The sequence below is a fragment of the Ceratotherium simum genome, chromosome 15, assembly GCF_057802395.1.
Source record: "Ceratotherium simum simum isolate JZ-2026a chromosome 15, ASM5780239v1, whole genome shotgun sequence".
In the NCBI taxonomy this organism is placed as follows: domain Eukaryota; kingdom Metazoa; phylum Chordata; class Mammalia; order Perissodactyla; family Rhinocerotidae; genus Ceratotherium; species Ceratotherium simum.
This window is the reverse complement of record NC_141914.1, coordinates 30876978-30903979: the sequence shown is the minus strand read 5'-3', so window position 1 is coordinate 30903979 and position 27002 is coordinate 30876978. Positions and strand designations below refer to the sequence as shown.

The following is a 27002-nucleotide window of genomic DNA, read 5'->3' as shown; positions in this document are numbered from 1 at the left end:
CAGGTTGGGTCAGATAAGCTTTTATTAGCAAATATGGTCTGCTAATGGGATGAATGTCTGTCCTCTGATTCCTTTTCTTCTTTTTAAAGATGTCTTTTGCAATACTGCCATCAAGTCTGAAGTTCCATCTCAGTCACTGTTTTGAGCAAAGGCATTTAGGGATTCTGTTAAGATGCAGAAGCTGAGTGTTTAAATTCCATTAAGGATTTAAACAGATTATAAATACAAAAAACAGGGAATATCAAATTTTGGAAGAGGAGATCTTTATAAGCAAAACGGGAACCCAGAAACCATAAAGAAAAGAGAAACCTATTTTTTTTTTGTTTTGTTTTGTTTATTTTTTCCCCCCAAAGCCCCAGTAGATAGTTGTATGTCATAGCTGCACATCCTTCTAGTTGCTGTATGTGGGACGTGGCCTCACCACGGCTGGAGAAGCGGTGTGTCGGTGCGCGCACGGGATCAAAACCCAGGCCGCCAGCGGCAGAGCGCACGCACTTAACCGCTAAGACACGGGCCGGCCCAAAGAAACCTATTTGACCATATACATTTTTAAATGTCTGGCAAAAGTCAAGGTCAAGAGAAAAAAGATGAAAAAATAAAACTTCCCTATATATAATGGATATAAAGTATAGTAAATAGAAAAGAAAAATGAAAATCTCTTAGACAAAGGAAAATGTGTCTAATCTCACTAGTAATCAGGGAAATGTATATTAAAATATCCGTGAGAAATAATTTTAAAAAATGTATTAGATTGAAAAATTTTAAGTATAAATATACAAAATGAAATGCTGGTGAGGATCTGGGGCAGTGGGTACTTTCATATGTTGCTGGTGGGAGAAGGAATTATTTAATTTGGGAAAAATAAATTAGCAGCATCTATTAACATCCAAAATATACATATCCTTTGAGTCAGCAACCTGGCTTTGGCTGCTTTGCTAAAAAAAAAAAAAAATGCAAACACTAATATGTGAGGACATACCTATAGTATAGTTATGTTTAATTCAATATATTTGTAGGGGTAAAAATTAGGGGGGAAATGCCTTATTTTTCATAAATAAGAAAATGGTTAAATAAATTATGGTATACCATGGAATATCGCACCATTATTTTAAAACACAATTTAGAATTATTTGTCTACTTGGTGGATGCCCATTACATATATTATAAAGCAGAAAATGCAAGTTCCAGATTAATGTACATGGTAAGATCCTGTTTTAATAAAACAAAAAAATAAACCTCCCTATGAACTTGTATCTTCAGCCGATGATGACAGTAATGAATAAATTACATATTTGGAATCCTGGTGTTTGAATTTGTCTTTTGTTGGATTCCCCTATAACATAGCTCTCACGCCTTTAGAATGCATAACAACCACCAGTTACGAAACCGTTGAGAGTGCAGATTCCTGTTATTACCCCGGATATTTTGATTTAATGGGTCAGGAGCTCGGGAATCTCGAGTAATTCTCTTACAAAAACATTGCCCTCTGAAGTGTAGAATCAAACCTAATTTTTTCTACAACCCTTCCCCTAACTCCTACACAGGAATTTCTATATTTCTTTTGGGTTTCCTTAAAGAGGGGTATATCTGAGTTCCAAATGAAGAAACAGACATTGTAAAGGAATTTTAAAAGAGTGACTGAAACTTGTCGTAAACATATAGATGCGAAATGTGTAGGACAAAGACAGTATTTAAGTCAAGGAAACATGCAGAAACCTTCTAGTTGGCATAATGGACAAGCAGTAACACCACATTTACTTGAGACTCATTGACTGCAAATAACAGAAACTTGTTAAGCTGGTTTAAGCACAAGATGAGAATTTATGAGGAGTCAGGCAAGTCTCATGAAACCTAAGGTGGGAAGTGCAGCCAGGTGTCCCAAGGCTCCAAATAGAAGTTTGGATGGAAATGCTGTGAGGAGCAGGTGACTCTCTCTAGCTCTGCTGGGCTTTGTCTTGCTCCTCTCTGGCTCACTGTGTATTTGGTTCATTCTTTTGCTCTCTTTCTCTGCAAAAGTTTTTTCTCTTCTTGTCCATGACGGGAATCAAGGGTGGCCACCTTGCTCCTAGCTATGCATCATTTCTCAGACCACATCCCAGGCAAAAAGATACGTTGGCATCACCCCTATTGATGGATTGGTTTCCACGGAGCCAGGTGCCCACTGTTCCAACTAACTGTGCCAATAGAAGGAGAGAGCCACATGAAGCAAACTAGTTTTAGGTTGCCACAGCGCTGGGTGTGCCCAGTTCTCAGCGAAGAGGAGTGAGGGCGGGGCGCTTGCCCCAAAATACGTGCGTACTACATTCCATACCTGCCAGAGAAAACCCAAGTTTTCTTGGGTAGAGAGAGTAACCCAAGTTCCTGGGTCCAGCCTCTGGTAAAGTCCCTCTGTACTTATGTCCTCTGGTCCCATGAGTGACTGGTGCATATTTATAATATAGGTCCCTTTTGTTATTAAGGTAGTTTAAATAGGTTTCTATTATTTGTACCCATCCTGACTGAGTAGTTTATCTAGATAGGCAGTCCAATGCTTAATAGGGTCCTATATGAATTGACTCCAGTCTACAACACATGCTTCTGGATTTCCAGTGGCCAGAAAGTTTCTTATTAGTGTTTTAAAGTTTTCAAAGGCTCTTTTTCATGCCTTATTGGTGACCCCAGCAAAACGTTAGAATTCTATAAAGGTGGGACCTAAGAAAACAAAGTTTAACCTCTACTATTTACAGCTGAGGAAACTGAGGCCCAGGGAGAGTCCCTAGGGTCACACAGTGAGTGAGTCAGTGGTTGTTGGCAGTCCTGTCCCGGGATGTTCTCTCGTTACTTCTTTGCTCAAATTATAGGGCTCCTCCTTTCAATCTCTGTGCCCCTCCCATCTTTCCATAACCTACTTTCCCCATTCCAGAAATAATAATAAAGACAGCAACATCGATGATAAGTGCTAACATTTGGTGAGTGCCTACTATGTACCAGGAACATACATACCTCAAATTCATTATTTCATTTCCTTCTTTCAACTATAACCTTGAACACACACATACACACACACACATCTTATAAATCAGGAAGCTGATTAAAGTGTCAAGTAACAAATAGTGTCAAGTTACACAAACAGGAGTAGGAAGAGGGAGATCTGAACTTGACTAGATAGGGTCATCCCGCCAAAAGTCCTCAGAGTGTTCTGTATTTTTCCTCAGAACACTGAGATGGTTTGTGAGGAGATATTTGGGTGATTGTGTGTAGGTGTCTTCCTAATAGATTGAAGCACATGGGGGAGGAACTGTATTCACTGATGTTCGACTTAAGCCAGAAGGCATATGAGTGGCTTGCAGGTATCAAATTAGGTATTCTATCAAAGGAAAGATTTCTCAAAAACCGGAAACTAGAATTCGAGTTGGGGGCTTCACATTACACACCTTTCTCAAAGGACCACGGGAAAAGTTTGGGACACTGTAATTTCCTACTGTGACTGAGCAGAATGTGTCAGATCTTTTATTGTCCTGGTGTCTATTTCCAAGCTTTTGCTCAAATGACCAGGGTCATCAGAAGGACAGCCACACTTCCCCCTGACTTGGCAGCCAGACAGAAAGGATTTGCCACCATGAAAGGCGGTTACTGGTCACTGTTAGTATTTTTGTGATTTAAATTAGTTCATGAAGAAACACACTCGGGTACTCATTTTAGGAAAAAAAGCCAAAAACACAAAAACAAACAAATAAAGCCATTCTAGTCGTCACTCTCTAGCTCAGAGTGTCTCCATTCATTTAACTTTTCATTTTTAGATCCTGTTCTCTAACTCTTTAAATACATATTACCTTTCTTTCATTTCTCATCAAACACTTCATAACTCAAAATTTGCAAGATATGAAACCAGACAAAAAGCCAATATTAGACCTAACATTTGTTGAATGACAGACATTGCGTAGGAATAAGATTCTCTTTCAGCCAGGCTTGTTTAAACACCTCCATGTCTGGAAAAAACTGACACGTGCCCAGAGCTTACTCTGCTGACAGCTAGAATTCATCTCTCTTCTCACACTGTGTTAGACTTTCATCTCCAGCTATGGTGCTACTTTGGAAAGGGCTTTCTGCTAAGGAAATATTGCACATACAGAGGAATTTCTTTTGATGAGGAGCCACAAGCCCTGACTGTCACAAATCCACTTGATGACCTGGAACAAGCTCCCTGTATCTTAGTTTCCTCCTCTCCAAATGAAGGATGGAGTCTGAGACTTGGTGGTTTCAACAGCTCAATAGAGTTGACGGGCTGACACAAGTATCATTGCCCCCTCATGTCTAAAAAGCTAATATCACAGTCAAGTTTGCAAAAGTATGCATCAAATCCAGTGAGACATCCTTTTGGGGGTGCCTCATGATTCAGTCTGATGAATCTTAAACAAAGTAGCAGAACATTTTCTAGAAAAGTGCTGTGGGGAGCTGAGACTTAGAGGGTCTATGTAATAATCAGCTAAATTCTATTTCAGAATGTGTTGTTATATCATTTATAAGACTGATTTTTTTAAAAAGGAAGGTTTTAAATGGCTATAAGATGGACAATGTCGGTGAGAGAGGGAAAAGTTATAAACTATGAACTTACTATCTCTCATCAGTGAGAAGAGTTTGCATTACAAAAGAGTCTAGGAATTAGCAGGACAGCCTAAGAGGGGGTTCAGGAGTGAAGGGAAATGGGAGGCTCTTAAAAACCATTTTCTGATTAAGACTGTGCTTGCATGAGAGACAGATGACGCATCTAGTGAAAACTAAATTGGAGTCCACAGGGGAGAACATTTAGGAACAAGGGAAAATAGCAATCTTGCAACATGAAGGAACATGGATTGAAGTGCTGAATTAAAAGAGCTTGAAGAAAGAGGGTTTGGAGGCAGATGAAAGTATGTAGGCACTGCTGTCTTCTGCTTCCAGCTGGCCCAACCAGGATCTTTTGGGGATATTGATATTGATGGTGCTCAGGGCAAGCTACCCCAGGAGGCACCACTCTGGTATGCGGATTATTTCGAGCTGAAGACAATAAGGACTCAGAGAACTCAGGAAGAATATTTGAGTTTCCCCTCCCAAACTGCCTAAAGAATTTAAAACAAAAGATTTGTTTCAGGAAGGAGTTATTATCTTGATGGCTGTAAAGATAATGTAGGATAGAGGTTACAATAGGAAAGGCACCAAACCTATTTTATCAAAAACTCTGTCTCTCCCTGACCACATTATCTATAGATGACCCCGAAAAGAATTGTCTTCCTGCCCTCTGAAGTCCCAGACCACTACCCATCCCCAACACGTTCCTTGCCTTTAGCTGCAATACTTAAGCAAGCAGCTTAGACAGAGGGACGAGTTGCTCATTTCTGAGTTTCTCCCATGTATACATGTTATTAAACTTGGTATTATTTTCTCCTGCTAACCTGTCTTGTTGATTATTTGCCCAGCCATAAGAACCTTAGGGAAAAGGGCAGAGGGAGATTCTCCCTCTCCCCCGACAATATGGACATTAGTAAAGAGAAGATGTCTCTCTTCATTTGAGATCATAGGCCCTGAAGGTCACATGTACCTCAAACTATTCTATGGCCATCTTTGTCAGTATATAGAGAGTCTCTATCTGGGTATAAAGACCATATATAGTGAAACATTATTTCTCAAACCATAATCACTAGAAAAGCAATCACATGCTTGGATGGTGTGGTAGTATCAAATTGCTCTAAAAATTTATAAATGCCTACTCTCGAGTTCAGTCATACTTATTCTATCACAGGCAGATAATGAATAGTCTTCAGGCCAGAACCAGTCTGCAGACCATACTTTGAGTAGCACTGCAGTAAAGCAGGGTTAAAAGATAAAGAGAAACAGATTCCTAATTATTGTTTGAGTACCTGGATCCATCCATGCCCAAAGTAAGAATGACCCTGAAATGGCTTTTATAAGCTACTTAATTTACGTCAAGTTGGGTTTCTGTCACTGCAAACTGAAAGAGTCTTGACTAAAATGCATGGTTAGGATGCTGCACCTCATTCTTTTAAAACTATGGCTAGCATGATTAATCCATCACAGCATCTTTTCCACCATACTCAGACACAGTCTGAGTCCTTCTAAATGGAGTATTCAATGCAGCCTTCAGTTGATAATCAGAGTTTGCAAAGACATTTAAATCTCCCTGATACTCCTGAAGCCCTCTTCCTGAGATCCCACATTTAGTAAGCCCTTGCTTTTTTTTTGTTATGACTTATGTTTAACAAAGCAACTCCTTGCTCTTAATGGAAATTCCCTAGGTTTTGCTCCTTTTGCAGCCAAAAGCTAAACAGAATCCAACTGTGATTTCAGCTCTTACCTTTCGCAAATCATACACACTTAGGGCAATGGAGATAACAGACAAGATGATGATGGCCAAAGAGAATTCTATGTAACCTTGAGACATCCACAAAGTTAGGGTAAAGACTTGGAAGACATAGAATGGATTTAAAACCTGCAGATACAAAAACAGCATTTAAGTCACTTGCATGGACCTTAGTAGCAGTCAAGATAATATCATTTCTTTATAGAATGGTTTTTCCCATTTTTTACAACATACAACAACCTCTAATATTTACTTAGAAATCCATTAATTTTGGTGGAGACAGTGTCAAGCAAATAGGATATGATACGATGGAAGCAAAATTATTCTAAGCACTCAGAGCCATGCCCACAAATTGATTGTCCTTATTTATTTTGAATTTTCGACAATATTTTACCAATAACAAAAATCCACCAATTTACCTTTTTAAAAAGATTTACCCATAATGGAGGAGACACATGATTCAGTCTTTTTTTAAAACAAACTTCAATTTTAAACATTTTTATTGCAGGTTTCTTTGTCACGTAATCACACGCTTCAGGTTTTGTCAAGTTGTACGATGAAAATTAAAGATTCTAGTTTTATCCACGTAATTTTAAAATAACATACTCTTTATGTCACAGGTCTGAGCAAGATCTTCTGAGACTTAGTCGTCAGAGTGGGCCTTCCCTTGAATAGGAGGAAGAGTGAAGAGAAGGTCCTATCCAAACCTACAGTGAAAATCATGGGCAGAATGTATCACCAGCCACAAAGCTGGTGGCCATGCAGGTATTTTTGTGTAATACCTTCAACTTTTTTTATTCTCTCATTTCTCCCATTTTGGTCCTGCTGACTCTACTATTAATGGTGATAGCAGAGAGGGCAACCTGAGGGAGCTAGGGAAGGTCACATGACGTACACACATAGTGTGAATTAAAGAGCCCATCTGAGCGAAACAAGGTTTCTTTTCTTGGTGAAGTGCTCTTTATGATTATTATGAACTAGATGAACTATTACCTAAAATACTGCTGCTCTTTCTTACCCCTACTTTCTATAATTCTCTAACAGATTAAATAAACTTCTACTTTACTCCTAAAAATGAACTGACATTTGGTTAATAAGTTAATAGGCTATGTCTTAAGAGTTTCTTAAACCCTTAGATATATTTTGTATATTAAAAAAGCTTTTTTTCCTTAACATTTCTTATTGTTTCCATTGCAACTCGCTTTTCTTACAAATTATAGCTCTTCTGTTTGCCTGACATAAAATGCTCTAATTGTAGATTATGCACTAATGATAATACGATTTTGAGTTTATATAAACTCAGTAGAAAATTGGTTAAATACTTCTCGTAGAAGAAAGAACACCATCATAATTAATTTAGCTCCCTTATTCAAAATTCTTTTGAAACCAAATGTGAAGAAGTAGTTTTACTTCCTTTTTTTCTGCTAAAGCACTAGTAAACAGGTGCCAGAAAATACCAGCACTATTTTCAAAATAGACCAAATTGACACCTGGGAATGTCTTTGGACAATTTGAAAATGTACTTGAGTAAAAAGTTTAGAAAGCTGCCGGCTTTTTGATAGTGGGGGAGACTGTGCATACGCGGGGGCAAGGAGTATATGGGAAATCTGTACCTTCCACTCAATTTCGCTGTGGATCTAAGAAAAAAGTCTAATAAAAATCTTATTTAAAAAAACAGATGACCATGCTCAAAAATAAAACGACCATCTTTCTAGATCAGAAATAGACTAGAAACATACAGCATTGAGTGGGGACTGACGTGATCAGTCTACTGGCTTCCAGACAAGGACTGGAGAGAGACAGCTAGGAGCTCAGTTATAGGGGGAATAAGACAGAAAGTGTCCCATAAATGGCAGGGGACAAAACCCAAGCTTGCAGAGGAAAACAGGGGTAGCAGTGGGCTTCCCTTCCCCAAGAGCAGAAGCTAAAAAAAGTCACAACCACCAGCAGAGGGTGGAGTGGGAGAAAATAGAGTCCATTCTATCCTACCATGCTGCTGTGAACTTGGCTAAGCCCCAGGCTGGCTCAGGGCCTGCATCTAACAGATGCGCGTGGGACAGAGCCCAAATCTCCAATTTAAGTCCCGGTTCTGAACTGGGGACCCATGGGGACCAGTAAGTGGTCAATACAGAGCCATCAAAGAGGGAGAGTGAGCACAGAGAGAAAAGTGGAGGGGGAACGTCCTGCTTAAGGTAAGTTTACCAAAAAAAATGATAATGACTTAAAAGCACACAAAGAAAATATTCTTAAAAAAAAAAAAAGCTAACAAGGGAAGAAGTCACTCTCAAGAAAATGTAAATAATAGAACAATATAAAAATCTCAAAGAGATCACAGATGTAATAACATTGCGCTCCTCACCACCACGACCACCATCAATAACATAAGAAAACAAAACAAACAGAGAAGAGATTATGAAACAGGAAGCTTTCCTCACACCAGGAAGGGATTTTTAAAGCAGATTTGAATTTAAAACAAGTGGTGATTGAAAAGGACCAATTAGAAAGCCTGAAACAAAATGTATATATATATATTTATTAAAAAAACCCCACCTCAATAGATAGGATAAGCGTAGAGTGAAGACAACAGGGAAATAACAAAAAGAAGTTGCACAAAACCCGGATTTTGTTCACATCAAAGTGTCCATGTGTTGTTTAAGATTCCCCTGAGTAGTAGGAAGTGAAAAGTAAAGATAGAAATTATTTTTTTTCAAAAAGAAAAGAAAACAGCTAGTTACCTGTTTAACAAGCAGCTTCCATATGGGTTCGATTTCAACCTCAATGGTATTGGGCCCGCACACTAATCTTCTGGAGGAGATGGGTCATCTGTTAGTGTCACACCTACAAGCTCATTGATAAGTGAGTACAGGCTAAACTAAGCGGAAGTCACTTCTCTACTCTTTAAGGATTTTGTGCCTTCAATTAAAAATTAATGTGCAAATCCTAAAATACTAATATATTTTTAAAATGAAAGTCAGTGTATGATGGACAAAATGGTTTTTCTGGTCACAAAATATCTTAAGTACCATACAACTCAAGAGTCAAAATGAAGTTAGAAAGGCATTTTGAGTTATTTTAAAAATAATTTGATTATACTCTAAGAGCAGCTAAAAAGACACAGAAATGAAGATGTTCCTGGAATTCACAGGCATTCTAGATTGTTTTTGATGTTAGAGACCATGTCTATCTTACCTTGGTATCTCCAGCACCTAGGACAGGCTCTTAGTATAAGAACTCAACAAATACATGAATGAATGAGCCAACGAACTGAAAGATGATAGATATATGGTCTTCATGGCTAACACCTTGTAAATCCACACATATTACATTACAATAAGAAGACTTCATATTTGTACATGTTGCAATTTACAAAGTTCTCACAAAAGATTCTCTCATTTGATCATCACAGTAGTCCAAAGGAAAGGGCTAATATCCCCATTTTGCCAATGAGAAGGACTGTTCAGTGTGCGTGTTTTGCCAAAGGTGCATATATCTGATATTAGTCATGACAATGTAACTTTTAAGCAGAGATGACAGTGTCAGAAACTGCTGCACTTAACCTTTTATATGCATTATCTCTTTTAATCACCACATTATCCCTCTGAGATTTCATATTATCATCTTTATTGCAAGGAAAACTGAAGTGCAGATAAACTAATAACTTTCCCAGAGTCTCAGAGCTAGAAAGAAGCAGAGCCAGGCTTCACACCATGGTCTCTGTGACTCGACTTCACACTCTGCCCTCAGTAAGTACCAACGGCGAAAATCTGTGTGATAGATCTTTGGTCTAAGGTGTAACGGAGAGCTGAGCCCAAGTTTGTCTGACTTCAAGCTATGCTTTTCCAAGTACAATTATTGCTTGCAAGGGTCAGGTCTTCTGACTCCATGCTGTGAGAACATTGAGGTTCAGAGATGTTGGGAAGCAGACAGGTCAAACAGCATGTGCTGCTGTTTGACTTCACAAGTCCCTAAACATCCCATTGGGAAGAGACCATAACTCAAGCCACTTTGGTGTTCAGGATTCTTTTCCAGAATCTGTGGAAATAACCTGTTATTGGCCAACGGTCAGAACTTCTCAGGATCCTGAACTTGGTCTTCTCTCTCTCTCTGCTTGGAATGCCCTTCCCACATTCTGCACGCTGTAAATGCCTTCTCAGTCTTTGAGAACCAAATCTGACAACAGACCCAACTGGTTGAGAAATCTGAGATCCAACAGACCTGGATTGGAAACCAGCTAAGCATTTGAATTTGCTGCTTCCTCTACCTGGAACCAGTTTCCCCCACATCTTTGCATGGCTCCCTTCCTCGTTTCATTCAGATCTCTGTTCATATAGCACCTCCTTACTGGGGCCTTCACTAATAATTCTATTTAAAATAGCTACCCGGACCCCCAGCTCAGATTCTCTTTATCTCCTTAACCTATCTCATTTTTCTTTATAGTGTATTTGATAATCTGAAATTACACCTTATTTTTTACACGTTAATAAGCATGCAAACAATAGACTCTACCCTCCACTATAATATAAGCTTCTAGAGGACACTGATATATCCTGAATGCCTAAAATAGGGCCTAATACCTATAATACACTCAAGAATTATTTGGCAAATGAATGGATAGATGAATGAGGGGTGAGCCTGGGTCCCCTTATCTATAAAATGGGTTTGACAATATATGTGTTATAAAATTGCTATCAGTAGTGTATGAGATAAATGTATAAAGCATTTAGTACAAGTGTCCAGGATGTGACAAGTTCTCAATACATGGCAGCCACCTTTGAAGTCCTTCCCAATCCTACGGAACAATTAACTGGATTTTTCTCTCCTCCAACAACACTTTTTTTTCTTAGCAACTTTGAATTGTAACATATAGCTACGTGTCTTTCTTCCCAAATTTCCTAGACCCTCTTTAATGGCAGAGATGGAGCTTTTTAACTCTGCTTTCTAGCATCTAGGGAAACAGTGTCCGACACAGAGAATGTGCCCAAAACATTGAACTTAATTAATGAGGACCTTTGTGACCCAAGTCTAGAATGCTCTCTCCCTTAAGAAGGCTGAAAACCCAGTTTGTAGAACTACAGGAGGGCACAGGCTATGCAAAGTCAGTTTAGAAAGGAGCAAGCCAAGCGCCCGAAGCTGTTAGGCTTTCCTTGTCTGGTGAGATGGTTTCTGATATTACTAGTAAGGGAGAGGCACTCAGAGCCCACGAGGACTGAGATCCAGAGGATAAACGCTTGCCTGTAGATTGCCCTCTTTAGGGCTCATCTAGGCCCTGGTTAAATGAAAGTCTGGCATGCCCCTTGGTGCTTCATCTTTATCACGATCTCTTGCCAAAAAGTATTGTGTGTTCAGGGATTGTGTACTCATCTTCAGTCTCAGCATAAGCCCAGCAGAATTTTCAAGGACAGTGACCAACGGCTGAGCAACCAGAAGGAACACGAAGCTTGAAGCTGGGTCCCGCGAGGAAAAGTTCCAAGGAATAAAAGAGATTACGTGCCCTGACTTTAAAAATCCGATGAGCTGGCAGGGAAAAGAGGCCCTAGAATTATTCCGGGTTAATAAACAGGCTGAATAAAACTAAGTAGACTTGTCTAATAGTCAGAACTAGTCATTATGAGAATAACTGCTTTGGAGGTAGAAGGTCTCTCTCCAAAGGAGATTGAAGAATTTCCTCACAGGGAAGTTGTGGAGGGCATTTCCGCACTGGTGATGAGCTTGACTTGGAGGATCACTGAAGTTTTCTGTGATCATCAGATATTAGTAAATCTGCTGGAACATATTTATTTCTGAAAAACCAAACATGAATGACTAGGAAGACTATCTTTTGGGGATGGTCTATGACCTTTCTGAATTTGATTTTTTGCTCATTCATTAATTCATTCATTCATGTATCAATTTATTCACCAAATAATTGTTGAGAATATGTTGTGTGTTAGGCACTTCAGGCTCCAGATAGTGGAGACCAGAGTGGGGGTCCTCAAGGAGGCAGGAGGACCGTGTCAGAATCACTGGTGAGCATTTTCACTGCACACGACCACTGTGCCTCCACCCTGATAAGCCACTAATAGAATCCTCAGCAGGGAGGGAGACTTGCAGTTTTGCAAACAGTTAATGCTGAGCCAGGGGATTCTGCCATGACCTACTTCCGTGAACTTTGGAATTTTTAGGGAGTAGACTTATAGTTTTAGAAAATTCCCACGTGATTCTGGCACCCAATCCCTCATTCCCCTAACACTCCTGCTTTATAAAGGAAAGAAGACACAAGAAATTCATAGATGCATAGAATATGGCATCCAGGGCCAGCCCTGATGGCCTAGTGGTTCATGTTTGGTGCGCTCTGCTTCGGTGGCTCGGGTTTGGTTTCTGGGCGCGGAACCACACCACTCGTCCATCTGTAGCCATGCTGTGGGGGTAGCTCACAGAGAAGAACTAGAAGGACTTACAACTAGAATATACAACTATATCCTGGGGCTTTGGGGAGGGAAAAAAAAAATATATGGCATCCAATTGCTGGGATTTGGGTATGGTTGTATAGCATAACAAGTATATTGGTCTTAGAGCCCTCCCATTAAAAATAATAATAAGATTGGCATGTTTTGAGAAATTGCTTTCTGGGGGAAAAAAATCTCTATTTGAGCAGTGCTTGAACCTGCTTCTATACTTTAATGAAACATTTATACAGAGAAGCTCCATTTTACATGAGACATAAAAGTCATTTTAGTTTTTCATATTAGTGCTCATCTGTGACCTGTCCATTTCTTTCATTTCTTAAAGCTTATTTCTTGATAGCCTCAGAGAAAGTCAGGCTCAAGTGAGGTGCTTCCAGTCAGCTCTTTTGGGAAAGTGCCCAGAGTATTCTCAGGCATGAGGATTTGGAGAGCAGAGGACCAGGAGGGCATGGAGTAGAGGTGGGTCCGGAGACATCTCAGGCAGGATCTCACCGGGGAGACCCAGGACTCAGGCTTACTGATATCACCATAGGGCTTTGCTCTGAAACAAGGCGTTGAAGTTAAGTGATTTCATACTTTCAGTGGACCCAGAACCATAGAACCATGGGTCTGACAAATCTAGCTTATTAAAAAGAGAATGTTGATCTCAGTGGTCTGTTTAATTTTTATTAAATGCCCTATGCAAACTGTCATATTTTTAAGTAACTTATTAACTTCTAACTGAATGCTAAGAGTTGAGACAATCTTATTGGCTTCCAGAAGAATGAGTGAATTATCTCTCCTCTACTCCAACAAACCCTTCCTTGCTCCTTTCCAAAGAACTGATCTGATGGTTGAGTGTCTACAATTGGGCTGTTTCCTAGGGATGGAGCTTTCAAAGGGGATAAAGATCATGGTATATAAGCGTGATTTCTTTTTTGACTTTTGCTCCCTGCAAGACCAGAGGAGTAAGAGAGTAGGGTCTCATGTCAGCCCTAATCTCCTTTTCTCTCTCCTGCCTCCTTCTTTCTCTCTGTTCCAATGTTCTCTCTTCCTTTGGAACAGCTTCCACTGGCTTGGAGCTGAGCCGGGGTGGAAATTCTTTCCTCTGGTACTAATAGGCATGGCTTTTCTCTCAATGGTGTGACACACGTTGAGAATTAAGTTTGGCCCTGCAGAATCACTGAGCCAATTCTGAGCATCTCTTCCCAGCTCCACATTCAGTGATGTCACATTGGTGGCTTGAAATCAGCCATAGTTGGGGTAGTCCCACTATAGAAATTGGCAAACTCTACCCATCACAGCTTTTTTTCTTCCAGAGAGCTGGGTTACCAACAAGGTGATTGGTCTGGAGCTGACCCCCAGTTACGAGGTGACTACTATTATTGCTGTCAGAAAGTTCCTCTTTGGGGGCTGGCCCAGTGGCATAGAGGTTAGGTTCACACTTTGGTGGCCCAGGGTTTGCTGGTTCGAATCCTGGGCACAGACCTATTCACCACTCATCAAGCCATGCTGAGGCAGTGTCCCACACAGAAGAGCTACAACTCTACAACTATGATATACAACTACGTACCATGGCTTTAGGGAGAAAAAAAAGAGGAAGATTGGCAACAGATGTTACTGCAGGGCCAATCTTCCTCAAAAAAAAAAAAAGAAAAAAGAAAGTTCCTCTTCTATTTTTAAACAAAAGTGGCAGGAGGAAGGTGGGCTGAGTGAAAAGAAAATGAAGAGATGCTCACCTTAAAAACTGTCCTCATAGGAAGACTACTTGGATGGATGGGGAATGAAGTAGGTGTGCTTTTTTCCATAGGCCCCTGTTTTTGTGAGATAAGAGAATTACCTTGTGTCTATGCACCTGTCTAGGACAGGTACTAAGAGGAAAAGTTGTGTTCAGTTCATGCATGAGTGAAGGCAGGAGCAGGGAACCTCCTGGAATAATGTTCTTGCTTTCTTCCTGATGCCCTCTGACAGTTTCTCTCCAGGGTAAAATTCTCTCTCCTGATGTCCTGATTTTCTTTTTGCTATTGAAAAGTGAGAACTACATAAATCTGTGCATTTTCCTTCTTTGCCTGGCTACTAGTCATCATCAAAGATTTTTATGATCCCTCTTCCTTTACTTCTCATATTGCGCCCTTGCTTTTCATGCAAGCAAGCTCGAGGAAGTTGCTATCACTCAACCAATCAATCAACCACATTTATTTTTTTAAAAAAAGTCCTAGTCCTACACTAAAAACTGAGGGGAAAAAATTAGGGGGGAAAATGATCTACCTTCTACTTATTCTCTTTACCCTCCAAATAGATAAGCCCATAAAATAAAATATGCCTATATGTTCAAAAGTAGATCATCTCCTCTCTTCTTCATATTTGAGAAGCTATACTGTTTGTCTTGATTATTAGATTGTCAAGTTCTTTATTGTGTGGACCAGATTTAAATTTAATTATGTATGATGTTTATTAAAGCCTGGCACTTGACATATAAGGACAAACATGAGGTTGGTACACTGATGGGAAATCTTTCCTACGGAAATGGTTTCCTAGGCAGAGCATACCTACATTTATCAAAGAGATTTCCCAAATGCCCTAGATCTATCCTTTAAAGTCTTGTGTGTAATACTATTAAACCAATATGTTTTTAATGACTTTGAAAACTTTTTGTATTTCAATATATTAAGCATTGCATCTGAAATCGTATATAATGATACCATTTCTAAGGCATTTTGCAATATTGTCATAGTCTAGATGCCTGCCTCATTTTTCATAGTGTTCAGGCAGAGGGAAAACTTAAAAACAATAGATCGGTAATTCTCAGACTTGGTGTGCAAGGAATCATGGGGGTGTTTGCTAAAAATGCAGAGTTTCTTCTCTCACCACTGCCCCTAGCTTCTACTTACTAAATCGGAATTATGGAGGAGAGCCCAAGAACCTGTATTTTAAGTACCAAATTGCTTCTTAGCTTGAGAATTAGTGTTTCTGATTGTGAAGATTGTTGGGAAGATAATGTCCCTAAAATTGGACAAGAAATGAAGGTGATGATAAGATTCTGGGGAAGGCATGCAAAGGTTTCCTTTCAGATTCATCAGGAGTCACCATTTCAAATTACAGATGAGGGAAGCAGGGACTCTAGATCACTGTAAGTTAGTGAGTAGCATAGGAATTTCCTATGCTACTACTATTATACTATTATTTCCTAATCTATGTGCCTTTATAGATATCATTCTCACAGTTGTACCACTATTCTTTGTCTCTCTTTCCCACTACTCAGCGAATGTCTCTGGGACAATGACTAAGTCTTATTTATTCTTAGACCCCTAGGGCCTTGCAAAGTGCCTGACATATTAGAGGCATTTAGTTAATAGATCAATGGATGCATTTATTTATTCATTCATTCCATAAATACCCATGAGGCTCCTACCATAAATCAGGCACTGTTCTTGGTGCTGGAAATACAGTGGTAAATGACATAACTAAATGAACAAACAAAATCCTCATGTCCAGGGCTGTTTCTCCAAAGTAAAATGTAATCATAATATTGTCTTTCTGTCTCTCAGAGGATTTGGAAGATGAAGAAGCTAATGGTTATGAAATGACTTGTTTATTTTGTTTGTTTGTTTTTTTGTAAGGAAGATCAGCCCTGAGCTAACATCCATGCCAATCCTCCTCTTTTTGCTGAGGAGGACTGGCCGTGGGCTAACATCTGTGCTCATCTTCCTCCAGTTTATATGGGACCCCACCACAGCATGGCTTGACAAGCGGTGCATTGGTGCGCGCCTGGGATCTGAACCTGGGCTGCCAGCAGTGGAGCACGCACACTTAACCGCTACACCACGGGGCCAGCCCCAAGATTTAAGATTTTTTGAAGAAAGAATAAAAAAGACAACACAGAGAAGACTGTTCTACAATCCTGAAAGAAAAGATCAAATGTTATTTGATTGCATTGTTCTTTTAGTCTTTTCTTTTTAATCAGTTTGCCTATGGTGAGAACAATTTAGAATTTCTCTCTGATGCCAGTAAATGAACTGAGAGTACAGGAAGTTGATGAAGCATTATGCCAACAATTCACTAATCCTAAGCTATTTGATATTTCAGTTTCTGCTGGCAGAGTTCACTCAGGGAGTACCACCAACCCTACCTGACCTCTTGCTCCTCACTGGTCAGACCCAGTCCAAATGTATGATGGATGTCATGGCAGGAGTTGCTGTCTTCCAGTGACCTAGGGTGTGGTCAGGACAGGAACCATACTTCAGTTCATGGCACTCAACAATCCATGTGCTTCCCTTATATCCTGATGTAGTGCTGAGAAAAAGTTGGACTTACCCGACTTTCCGAAACCGCTTCTCCAAGTTGTCCCAAATGTATCTGATTTTCTGCACTTGGATATATCTCAGCTGCAATGACAAATGTGACAGAACAGATGTCATTGATAAAGTAAAGCCCATCATGGGAGGGAAGGATTGTTAAACACAGGTCTTCACGTGGCTCTCACTTTCCTTGATAAAGAGCTGTAGTTCCCAGCCCAGCAGTGTGATACTCAGACTTTCATCTAATAAACACTTACATTATTCTTTTTTAGCAAAAACTTGCCATAATAACATCACTTACTTTTAATTCTGGCTTCGATACAGCTTGATTTATGACAGAGTGGCGGTCAGCCACCAGGGGCTCTTCTGGGTTCCTGCTTATAGGAATCTTCAGTGTGGATAAGTTGAGGCAGATTACCTTCTTCCTCATATATCTTTGAAATTCATCCTGGAAAAGACAATCCAGCTCATGAAATTCTCAAATGTTATTCAATAAGGCACTCAACTAACCAAATATCTACCAAGTGCTAGACCAGTGGTTCCCAAAGTTTGGCCTGCAGACAAGAGCTTCAGCATTATCTTGGAACTTGCTAGAAATGCAAATTTTCAGCCCCACCCCACACCTACTGAATGGAGAATTCTGGGGGTAGGGCCAGCCATCTATGTTTTAAGTAGCCTTCCAGGAGATTCTGATTTGCACTAAAATTTGAGAGTCACCGCGCTAGAAAATAAAGAGAGAGATATACTTTGCAGGAAAACTTATATCCAGAAAATCTTTTCTGACTATCTTAAAATGACATCTAGATGTTTAAAGTGTCTAATTTCCCTCAAAATACATATTTTTGAAACATTGAATGATCATTCCCATGTTATGTCTTTAAGAGTTATAACACTGACAGCCACTGCTCATGTAATGCCTAAGAGTACAGTCAATTAGCCTGGCATGGCAGAAATTACCCCAGGCTGACATGGAGGAAACATCCTTCATTCCTGGATCAAAATAAGAGATGGTACATAGATTGCAGGGATAGTTTTCCCATCTCCTGTTTTAAAACAAGGAAACTCTTTAAATAGAGGGAGATCCACCCTCTGGACTGCTGGCCAACCATTGGCTATGCCACAGATGCATCACAGAAGGGCACGCACCATTGTCCTTAGCAACACAGTGTCTGCTTCTTGCAAAGGGCACGGGATGCAGCTGGCCCACACCCTCCACTGGGGCCTCCAGGTGAACACCAACAGAAGGGCTCCACAGGTCAGCACGGATCCTATAAGGAAGAAGGCTCTGTGTAGACTCTGGGTCCGGTAACCAAACACCTCCTGGAGAGTAAATAAAAGATCACTATATATTTTTTTTTTCACACAAACACGTTATTTTGTTCCAAGAAACATAAACTTTAGATGCAGAGCTGTTGGTTGAGAGAGAAATCTGGTTTCAGCTTGTTGAATCAGATTGATTGCCTACAGCTGTCACCTGATATAATAAAAAAAGGACGCATTTTGCTACCCCGGCATATGAACTAAAACATTACACAGGAGGAGCAAGGAACGGGCAGACTTATATGGTTCTAAATGCTCTTGAATCACCTCAGATTTTTATAAAATACCTCATGTTTTGGACTAGACTTTCTTTAGGTATAAGGTTTTTAAAAATTGTTAATATGAATTTACTGGAGGAAGATGATAAAATTGTGACAGATATGACCCACACATATATCTAGATCTATTCAATTCAGGTTTGTTTTATAATAACATGATTGAGAAGGATTGAAAGTATGAATAAGTGTGGTGCTTTCTAAAATAGTAGGATGATATAAATTAAGAGATTATCTGTGGACATGAAATACTTTAAAAAGACAGCTTATAGGTATTTACCCTGGGGATTAATACGCTGAAATGTTTCTACTCTTAGTAGTAGGTTAGTTAATGTTTGTCATGAATTGAACAAAGACTTGAGATGTGTTTTTAGGGGAAAACAAATAGCTAAAAACAATAGATTTGTTTATTTAAAGCCAATTTCTAGTTTCCATCACCTACAATGAAGTTTCACGGCATTGCTGTTTAAACTTCAAAAACTGGATTTTTAGTGCATTTAGAAGACCTAAAGGGATGCTGATTATTAATGACATTGTCACTATACTATTATTTTAGGTTCTGCTATTAGTTTTTTTGTTTTTTTCTGTGACACTGAACTCCTATGTTCAGATCACAGAGCTGTAATGTCAAGAAAATAGGTTTTTATTGAGTTTCTATAGTATTTTCAATGATGGAACCTCTTGAATTTTATGCCAGTTTAGATCATGTTATAATAAATCTCTTGGCTTAATTCTCTGGAAAAGTTTTCATCTTCAATAAAGTCATTTTCATCAATTTTTTCTAATGAACTCTGTTGTAGATCAAGATTTTAATAAGAGTTGTTGGAAGTAATTCTTAAACATAGTGGAAAGGTCATAGGCATAAGTTTGAGTCCCTGCTCTGCTAGTTATCAGTTATGTGACATTAGATAAATCATTTCACCTCTAAGGAATCCCAATTTATTCCTCTACAAAACAATTAGAAATATGTACCTTACAGGGTACTTGTGCTCAAATGAGATAATGCCTCCTTAAAGTGCTCCACAAAGTAATTATAATTTTAAGAGTTCCTTTCCACTGCTCCTCAACATTATCACCCACCTGGGAAAAAAATGTTCATTACGATTAGTGATGTAGTCACTCTATTTTGAGATTATACATGATAAGGTTTAAATGTAACTTAGAAACATGTTCACTCTGCTTTTAAGCATATTTTCAATTAGATCTCCTTTCTCTCTTCCTATCTTTCCTCTGATTCTATAAACCTGTTTTGATTTTATTTGTGAATTATAGCTTTATTAGACTCAAATAAAAGGTATATGCCAGTTCACATACCATGTCATAGATACGCATTCTTTTACTCAGTTACTTATAGGGGCTTATTGCCAAAGCCCAAATGTGTGCAAAATAGAAGCAGAACAGTTTGGAATTTTAGTCCTGCTTGTAGCTGAAAGGATCACCTTTGTAAATGACTTTCTCTTTTTCTGTTTACTTACACCCAGCAATAGCATTAATACTTATAAACCTGGTTCCCCATCAGTTCTTTTCTATACAACAATTTTTTTTTTCTTAAAAACGGAACTCACAATGCTAGCAAGACTGCAATGAAATCACTACAGCTACATACTGCTAACAACCTTATAAATTGGAATAATTCTTTAGGGAAAGCATGATGACAAATTGTATCAGGAATTATAAAGAAGTTTCTATCCCTTGAATTAGTAATTCCACACTTGGAAATATACCCTAAGGAAATAATACATAAAGTAGAACGTGATATGTATGAAGATGCTCAGTGCAGCATTATCTGTAATAGCAAAGTTATTGGAAGAAACATATGATAGCTAATGGTTCAATAAAATGTGAAACATCAAAACAAGAGCTATTGTGGAGCCATTAAAAACAAAATGTATGAAGTCAATGTAGAAACATGGGTCATTCTATGATATACTATTAAGTGAAGAAAAGAACAAAGAACAAATAGAATAAATGGAAAACAAATAGCAACATTATAAACTTTAACCCAACTATATCAATAATTACATTAAATGTAAATGGCACTAATACTGTGATTGAAAGCAAAGATTGTCAGACTAGATAATAAAAGAAGACCCATTATATGCTGTTTACAAGAGACACACTTTAAATATAAAGAAGCAGATAGAGTAAAAGAGGAAAATTTACCATGCAAAGACTAACAAAAGAAAATCAGTAAAGCTATATTAATATCAGACAAAATAGACTTTAAGGAAAGAAATATTATGGGAAAAAGGACACTTCATAAGCTAAAAGATCAATTCAATAGGGAGACATAACAATCCTAAATTTTTGTGCACCTATAAACGGAGTTTCAAAGTTTGTAAAGCAAAATCAATAGAACTTAAATCTACTCGCACCATTGGAGATTTTAACACACCTTTCTCACTAACTGACAAGACTAGTAAACCAAAAAAAAAAAATTTAGAAGAATATAGGAAGTGTGAACAACTCCATTAGCTAAAGTGACCTAATTAACAAATACAGAAAATTATAGCCCAAAACTGCATAATTCACATTCTTGTCAAGTACACATAAAATATTAACATAAATTGACCACCTTCTGGAACATAAAGTATGATGACATTATAATTAAACTAGAAATGAACAACAGAATGATAACTGAAAAATTCCTAAATCTTTGGAAATTAAACAACGTATTTCTAAATAACACACGTGAGTCAAATAAAAAAATACAAAGAACATTAGGAAATATTTTTAACTGAATGAAAATGAAAATTGACAAAACTTGTGGGATGCAGTTAAGACAGTGATTAGAAGGGAATTTAGAGCTTTAGATATATATTTTAGAAAATAAAGAAAAAGTTTGAAATCAATAAAGTAAGCTTCCACTCAAGAAGCCATAGAAAGAAGAACAAGTCAAACCTTAAAAAGTATAAGGAAGGAAATAATAAAGGCAAGAGCAGAAATTAATAAAATAGAAAATAGACATACAATAGAGAAAATCAATAAGGCCAAATTTCTACCTTGAAAGGTAAATAAAATTGATAAACTCATAAATAAATCTGAGTATTTTTATGGTTATTAAAGAAAATTAATGTGTAACTAAAAGCCTTTCTACAAAGAAATCTTTAAGCCCAGATGGCTTGTGAATCCTTTCAAATATTTACGGTAGAAGTAATATTAATCTTGCACAAACTCTTCCGTAAATAGAGGAGGTGGGAATGCTCCCAACTTGTTTTATGAGGCCAGCATACCCAGATACCAAAATCTGATAGATACGTTACAAGAAAGGAAAATTACAGGCTAAGATCTGTCATAAATACAGAGGAAATAATCCTGAAATATATTATCTAACTAAATCAGTGATATATTTAAAAAGTAGTACATCGTTATCAAATGGGGTTTATTCCAGAATCACAAGGATTTGAAAATAAATCTACATATTTTGGTGTGTTAACATTCAGGAGGAAAATGATAAGGTCATCTCAATAGATACAGAGAGACACTTTCATAAAATTCAACACCAATACATGATTTAAAAAAAAAAAAATGGAGAGTGACATCAGCATCATGGCAGAGTGAGCTTTCCCATAAACTCTTCCCCCGATAAGATACAACAAAAGGAACAGTCACAGACCAACAATGGACTCCTAGACAGCCAAAAGGAAGATCGCAAAGATCCACAATGCCACACATCTGAAGGTGGAACGTGCTGGGCCCCTGGAGGAAGTGGGGAGAGGTAAGGAGAACTCCTCTCCATCCCCATCAGATCAGTGATCCCAGTCTGTGGCTCCCAGAGAGGGGGGAGGGGTGGCCCTCTGCAAGGAAACCGTAGCTCTTTGGGCTCTCTCAGCCAGTGGGAAACTCCCACACAGAGGACTCAGCCCTGCTACAGGGGTACCATCAACATCTGAGCACCCAAGGAGAGCAGATAACGAGGGGTGAGTGAGAAGCCCCCTACACCAGGGACCCAGCAGGAAAAAGAGAGAGCCCCCCCCAACCCTCATGCTGGACACTGCAGCTCAGCCGAGCAGACCAGACAAAGTGGCCGGCAGATCGCAGTGAGTAGCTGGAGCAGAGCGCAGGGGGCTCAGATTACACAGCCCTTAACCCCCACATGGTGGCGGTGGGTGGAAATTGCAGCCAGATGTTTCCAGGATGAGGAAAAACAAAGCTAATACAGGAACCACAATACAAAGGTACAGGAAATCACCAGACCAGAAGGAAAATGACAAGCACCCAGAACCAACCCTGAAGACACAGAAATCCATAACCTAAATAACAGAGATTTCAAAATAACTATCATAAAAAAACTCAACAAAATACAAGGTAACACAAACAATTCAATGAGATTAGGAGTTTCTTCACAAAAGAGATTGAAATCCTAAAGAAAAACCAATCAGTACTGATGGAGTTTAAGAACACGATGGAGGAGATAAAGGAGAATCTGGAATCTTTAAAGAACAGAGCTGACAATATGGAGGAAGGAATTAGCATTATAGAGGATAGGAATACAGATATGCTCCAGATGGAAAAGGAGAGAGAACTAAGACTGAAAAGAAATGGAGAAAGTTTCTGAGAAATATCTGACTCTATTAGGAAATGTAACATAAGAATTATAGGTATTCCTGAGGGAGAAGAGAGGGAAAGAGGAACAGAGAGCCTATTCAAGGAAATACCTAAATACGTCAACAGGCAAAGGCCCACTCCACGACATGTAGTGGTAAGGCTGGCTAAAGTCAATGACAAAGAAACAATATTAAGGGCAGCTAGAGAAAAACAAAGAATAACATACAAAGGAACTCCCATCAGGCTCTCAGGGGATTTCTCAACAGAAACTTTACAGGCTAGGAGAGACTGAAATGCTATATTCAAAATACTGAAAGACAAAAACTTTCAGCCAAGAATACTCTATCCAGCAAAAATATCCTTCAAATAGGATGGAGAAATAGTAACTTTCCCAGATAAACAAAAGCTAAGGGAGTTCATGGCCACGAGAACCCCACTACAAGAAATACTCAAGAAGGCCCTCAGGCCTGAAAAAAAAGAAAAGAAAGGAAATACAAAGCTTGGAGAAAGGAGAAAAATAAATAGACAAAATCAGAAAAATAGTAGATATTTACCGGAATAGGTTACCAACCACTTAAATACCAAAATCAAAGATCAAAGGAAGGAATTCACTAAAAATGAATATACCCTCATCACTGTAAACACATACCCACAACACAAGATAGAATAAGGTATAACAAGAACAACTTAGAAGGGGAAGAGGAAAGTGATTGAATTGACTTAGTATAAGGAAATAAGAGGCCATCAGATAATGGACTATCTCATACACAAGACTTTTTATACAAACCTCAAGGTAATCATTAAACAAGTAATCAAAACAAAACCACATATGATAAGCAAAGAGAAAACTAGAAGAGTCATAAGACAGAACAACCAAACTGAATTGGCAGTCCGAAACAAATGGGACAAGAACCAAAGGAAATGCAAAAGAACTGGAAAATAAGTGACAAAATAGCAATATTAAGCCCTCATGTATCCATAATTACCCTAAATGTAAATGGATTGAACTCTCAAATCAAAAGATACAGAGTGGCAGGATGGATTAAAAAGCAAGACCCAATAATATGCCACCTCCAGGAAACACATCTCAGCTCTAAAGACAAACACAGGGTCAGAGTGAAAGGATGGAAGACAATACTCCAAGCTAACAGCAAACAAAAGAAAGCAGGTGTTTCCATACTTGTATCAGACAAAGTAGACTTCGAGATAAAACAGGTTAAGAGAGACACAGAAGGGAAATATATAATGATAAAAGGAACACTCTACCAAGAAGACATATCGCTTATAAATATATATGCACCCAATATAGGAGCACCAAAGTACATAAAGCAACTATTAACAAACCTAAAACGAGACATTAACAACAACACAATAATAGTAGGGGATCTTAATATCCCACTTACATCAATGGATAGATCATACAGACAAAAAAATCAATAAAGAAATAGTGGACTTAAATGAAAAACTGGACAAGATGGACCTAGTAGACATTTACAGAGCACTCCATCCAGAAACTGCTGATTACGCATTCTTCTCCAGCGTGCATGGAACATTCTCAAGGATAGACCATATGTTGGGGAACAAAGCAAGCCTCAATAAATTTAAGAAGATTGAAATCATAACAAGCATCTTTTCAGACCATAATGCTCTGAAACGGGAAATCAACCATGAAGAAAAAAACTGGGAAAGTGACAAAAAATGTGGAGATTAAACAAAATGCTGCTGAAAACCAATGGATCATTGATGAAATTAAAGGAGAAATCAAAAACTATCTGGAAACAAACGAAAATGAAAATATGCCATACCAAATTATATGGGATGCAGCAAAAGCGGTCCTGAGAGGGAAACTCATAGCAATACAAGCCCACCTTAACAAACAAGAAAAAGCCCAAATAAGCAACCTTAAATTACACCTAACAGAACTAGAAAAAGAAGAACAAAAAAAGCCCAAAGTCAGCAGATGGAGAGAAATAATAAAAATCAGAGCAGAAATTAATGAAATTGAGACCAAAAAAACAGTAGAAAGGATTAATGTAACAAAGAGTTGGTTCTTTGAGAAGATAAACAAAATTGACAAACCCTTAGCCAGACTTACTAAGAAAAAAAGAGAAAAGCCTCAAGTAAATAAAATTAGAAATGAAAGAGGAGAAATTACAATGGATACCACGGAAATACAGAGGATTATAAGAGAATACTATGAGAAATTATATGCCAACAAAATGGACAATCTAGAAGAAATGGATAAATTCTTAGACTCATACAACCTCCCAAAACTGAGCCAAGAAGAAATGGAGAATCTGAATAGACCAATCACAAGTAAAGAGATTGAAATAATCATCAAAAACCTCCCAAAAAATAAAAGTCCAGGACCAGATGGCTTCTCTGGTGAATTTTACCAAACATTCAAAGAAGATTTAATACCCATCCTTCTCAAACTATTACAAAAAATAGAGGAAGATGGAACACTTCCTAACTCATTCTACAAGGCCAACATCACCCTGATACCAAAGCCAAACAGAGAAAATACAAAGAAGGAAAATTACAGGCCAATATTGCTGATGAACATAGATGCAAAAATCCTCAAAAAAATATTGGCAAACCGAATACAGCAATACATTAAAAAGATCATACACCATGATCAAGTGGGATTGATACCAGGGACACAAGGATGGTTCAACATCTGCAAATCAATCAACGTGACACACCACATCAACAAAACAAAGCATAAGAACCACATGGTCATCTCAATAGAGGCAGAGAAGGCATTTGACAAGATACAACATCCATTTATGATAAAAACTCTCAACAAAATGGGTATAGAAGGAAAGTACCTCAACATAATAAAGGCTATTTATGACAAACCTACAGCCAACATCATACTCAATGGGGAAAGACTGAAAGCCATTCCTCTGAGAACAGGAATGAGGCAGGGCTGCCCACTATCACCACTCCTATTCAACATAGTACTGGAGGTTTTGGCCAGAGCAATTAGGCAAGGAAAAGGAATAAAAGTAATCTAAATTGGCAATGAAGACGTAAAACTCTTACTATTTGCAGATGACATGATTTTATATATAGAAAACCCTAAAGAATCCATTGGAAAACTATTAGAAATAATCAACAACTACAACAAAGTCGCAGGGTACAAAATCACTCTACAAAAATCAGTTGCATTTTTGCATGCTAATAATGAACTAACAGAAAAAGAGCTCAAAAAGATAACACCATTTACAATTGCATCAAAAAGAATAAAATATCTAGGAATAAATCTTACCAAGGAGGTGAAATAGCTATACAATGAAAACTACAAGACATTATTGAAAGAAATTGATGATGACATAAAGAAATGGAAAGACATCCCATGCACATGGATTGGAAGAATAAACATAGTCAAAATGTCTTATTACCTAAAGCAATCTACAGATTCAATGCAATCCCAATCAGAATCCCAAAGACATTCTTCATGGAAATAGAAAAAAGAATACTAAAATTCATATGGGGCAATAAAAGACCCCAAATAGCTAAAGCAACCCAAAGAAAAAAGAACAAAGCTGGAGGCATCACAATCCCTGACTTCAAAACATACTACAAAGCAATAGTAATCAAAACAGCATGGTACTGGTACAAAAACAGACACACAGATCAATGGAACAGAATTGAAAGCTCAGAAATAAAATCACACATATACAGACAGCTAATTTTCGACAAAGGAGCTAAGAACATACAATGGAGAAAGGAAAGTCTCTTCAATAAATGGTGTTGGGAAAACTGGACAGCCACATGCAAAAGAATGAAAGTGGACCAT

General features: G+C 38.3%; 1 protein-coding gene across 1 annotated transcript in view; it reads right to left on the bottom strand.

Annotated features, from left to right (window-relative positions):
- Nucleotides 1-27002, bottom strand: part of ATP13A5 (ATPase 13A5) — a 110233-nt gene that overhangs the window by 71817 nt on the left and 11414 nt on the right. Inside the window, exons 2-7 of the mRNA XM_087439409.1 lie at nucleotides 18201-18374; nucleotides 17356-17502; nucleotides 17071-17141; nucleotides 16886-16966; nucleotides 9070-9139; nucleotides 6329-6463 (exon numbers count right to left, since the gene is read on the bottom strand). Coding sequence (XP_087295535.1) covers nucleotides 6329-6463; nucleotides 9070-9139; nucleotides 16886-16966; nucleotides 17071-17141; nucleotides 17356-17502; nucleotides 18201-18374 — 678 coding nt within the window. The remainder of the gene's footprint in view (nucleotides 1-6328; nucleotides 6464-9069; nucleotides 9140-16885; nucleotides 16967-17070; nucleotides 17142-17355; nucleotides 17503-18200; nucleotides 18375-27002) is intronic.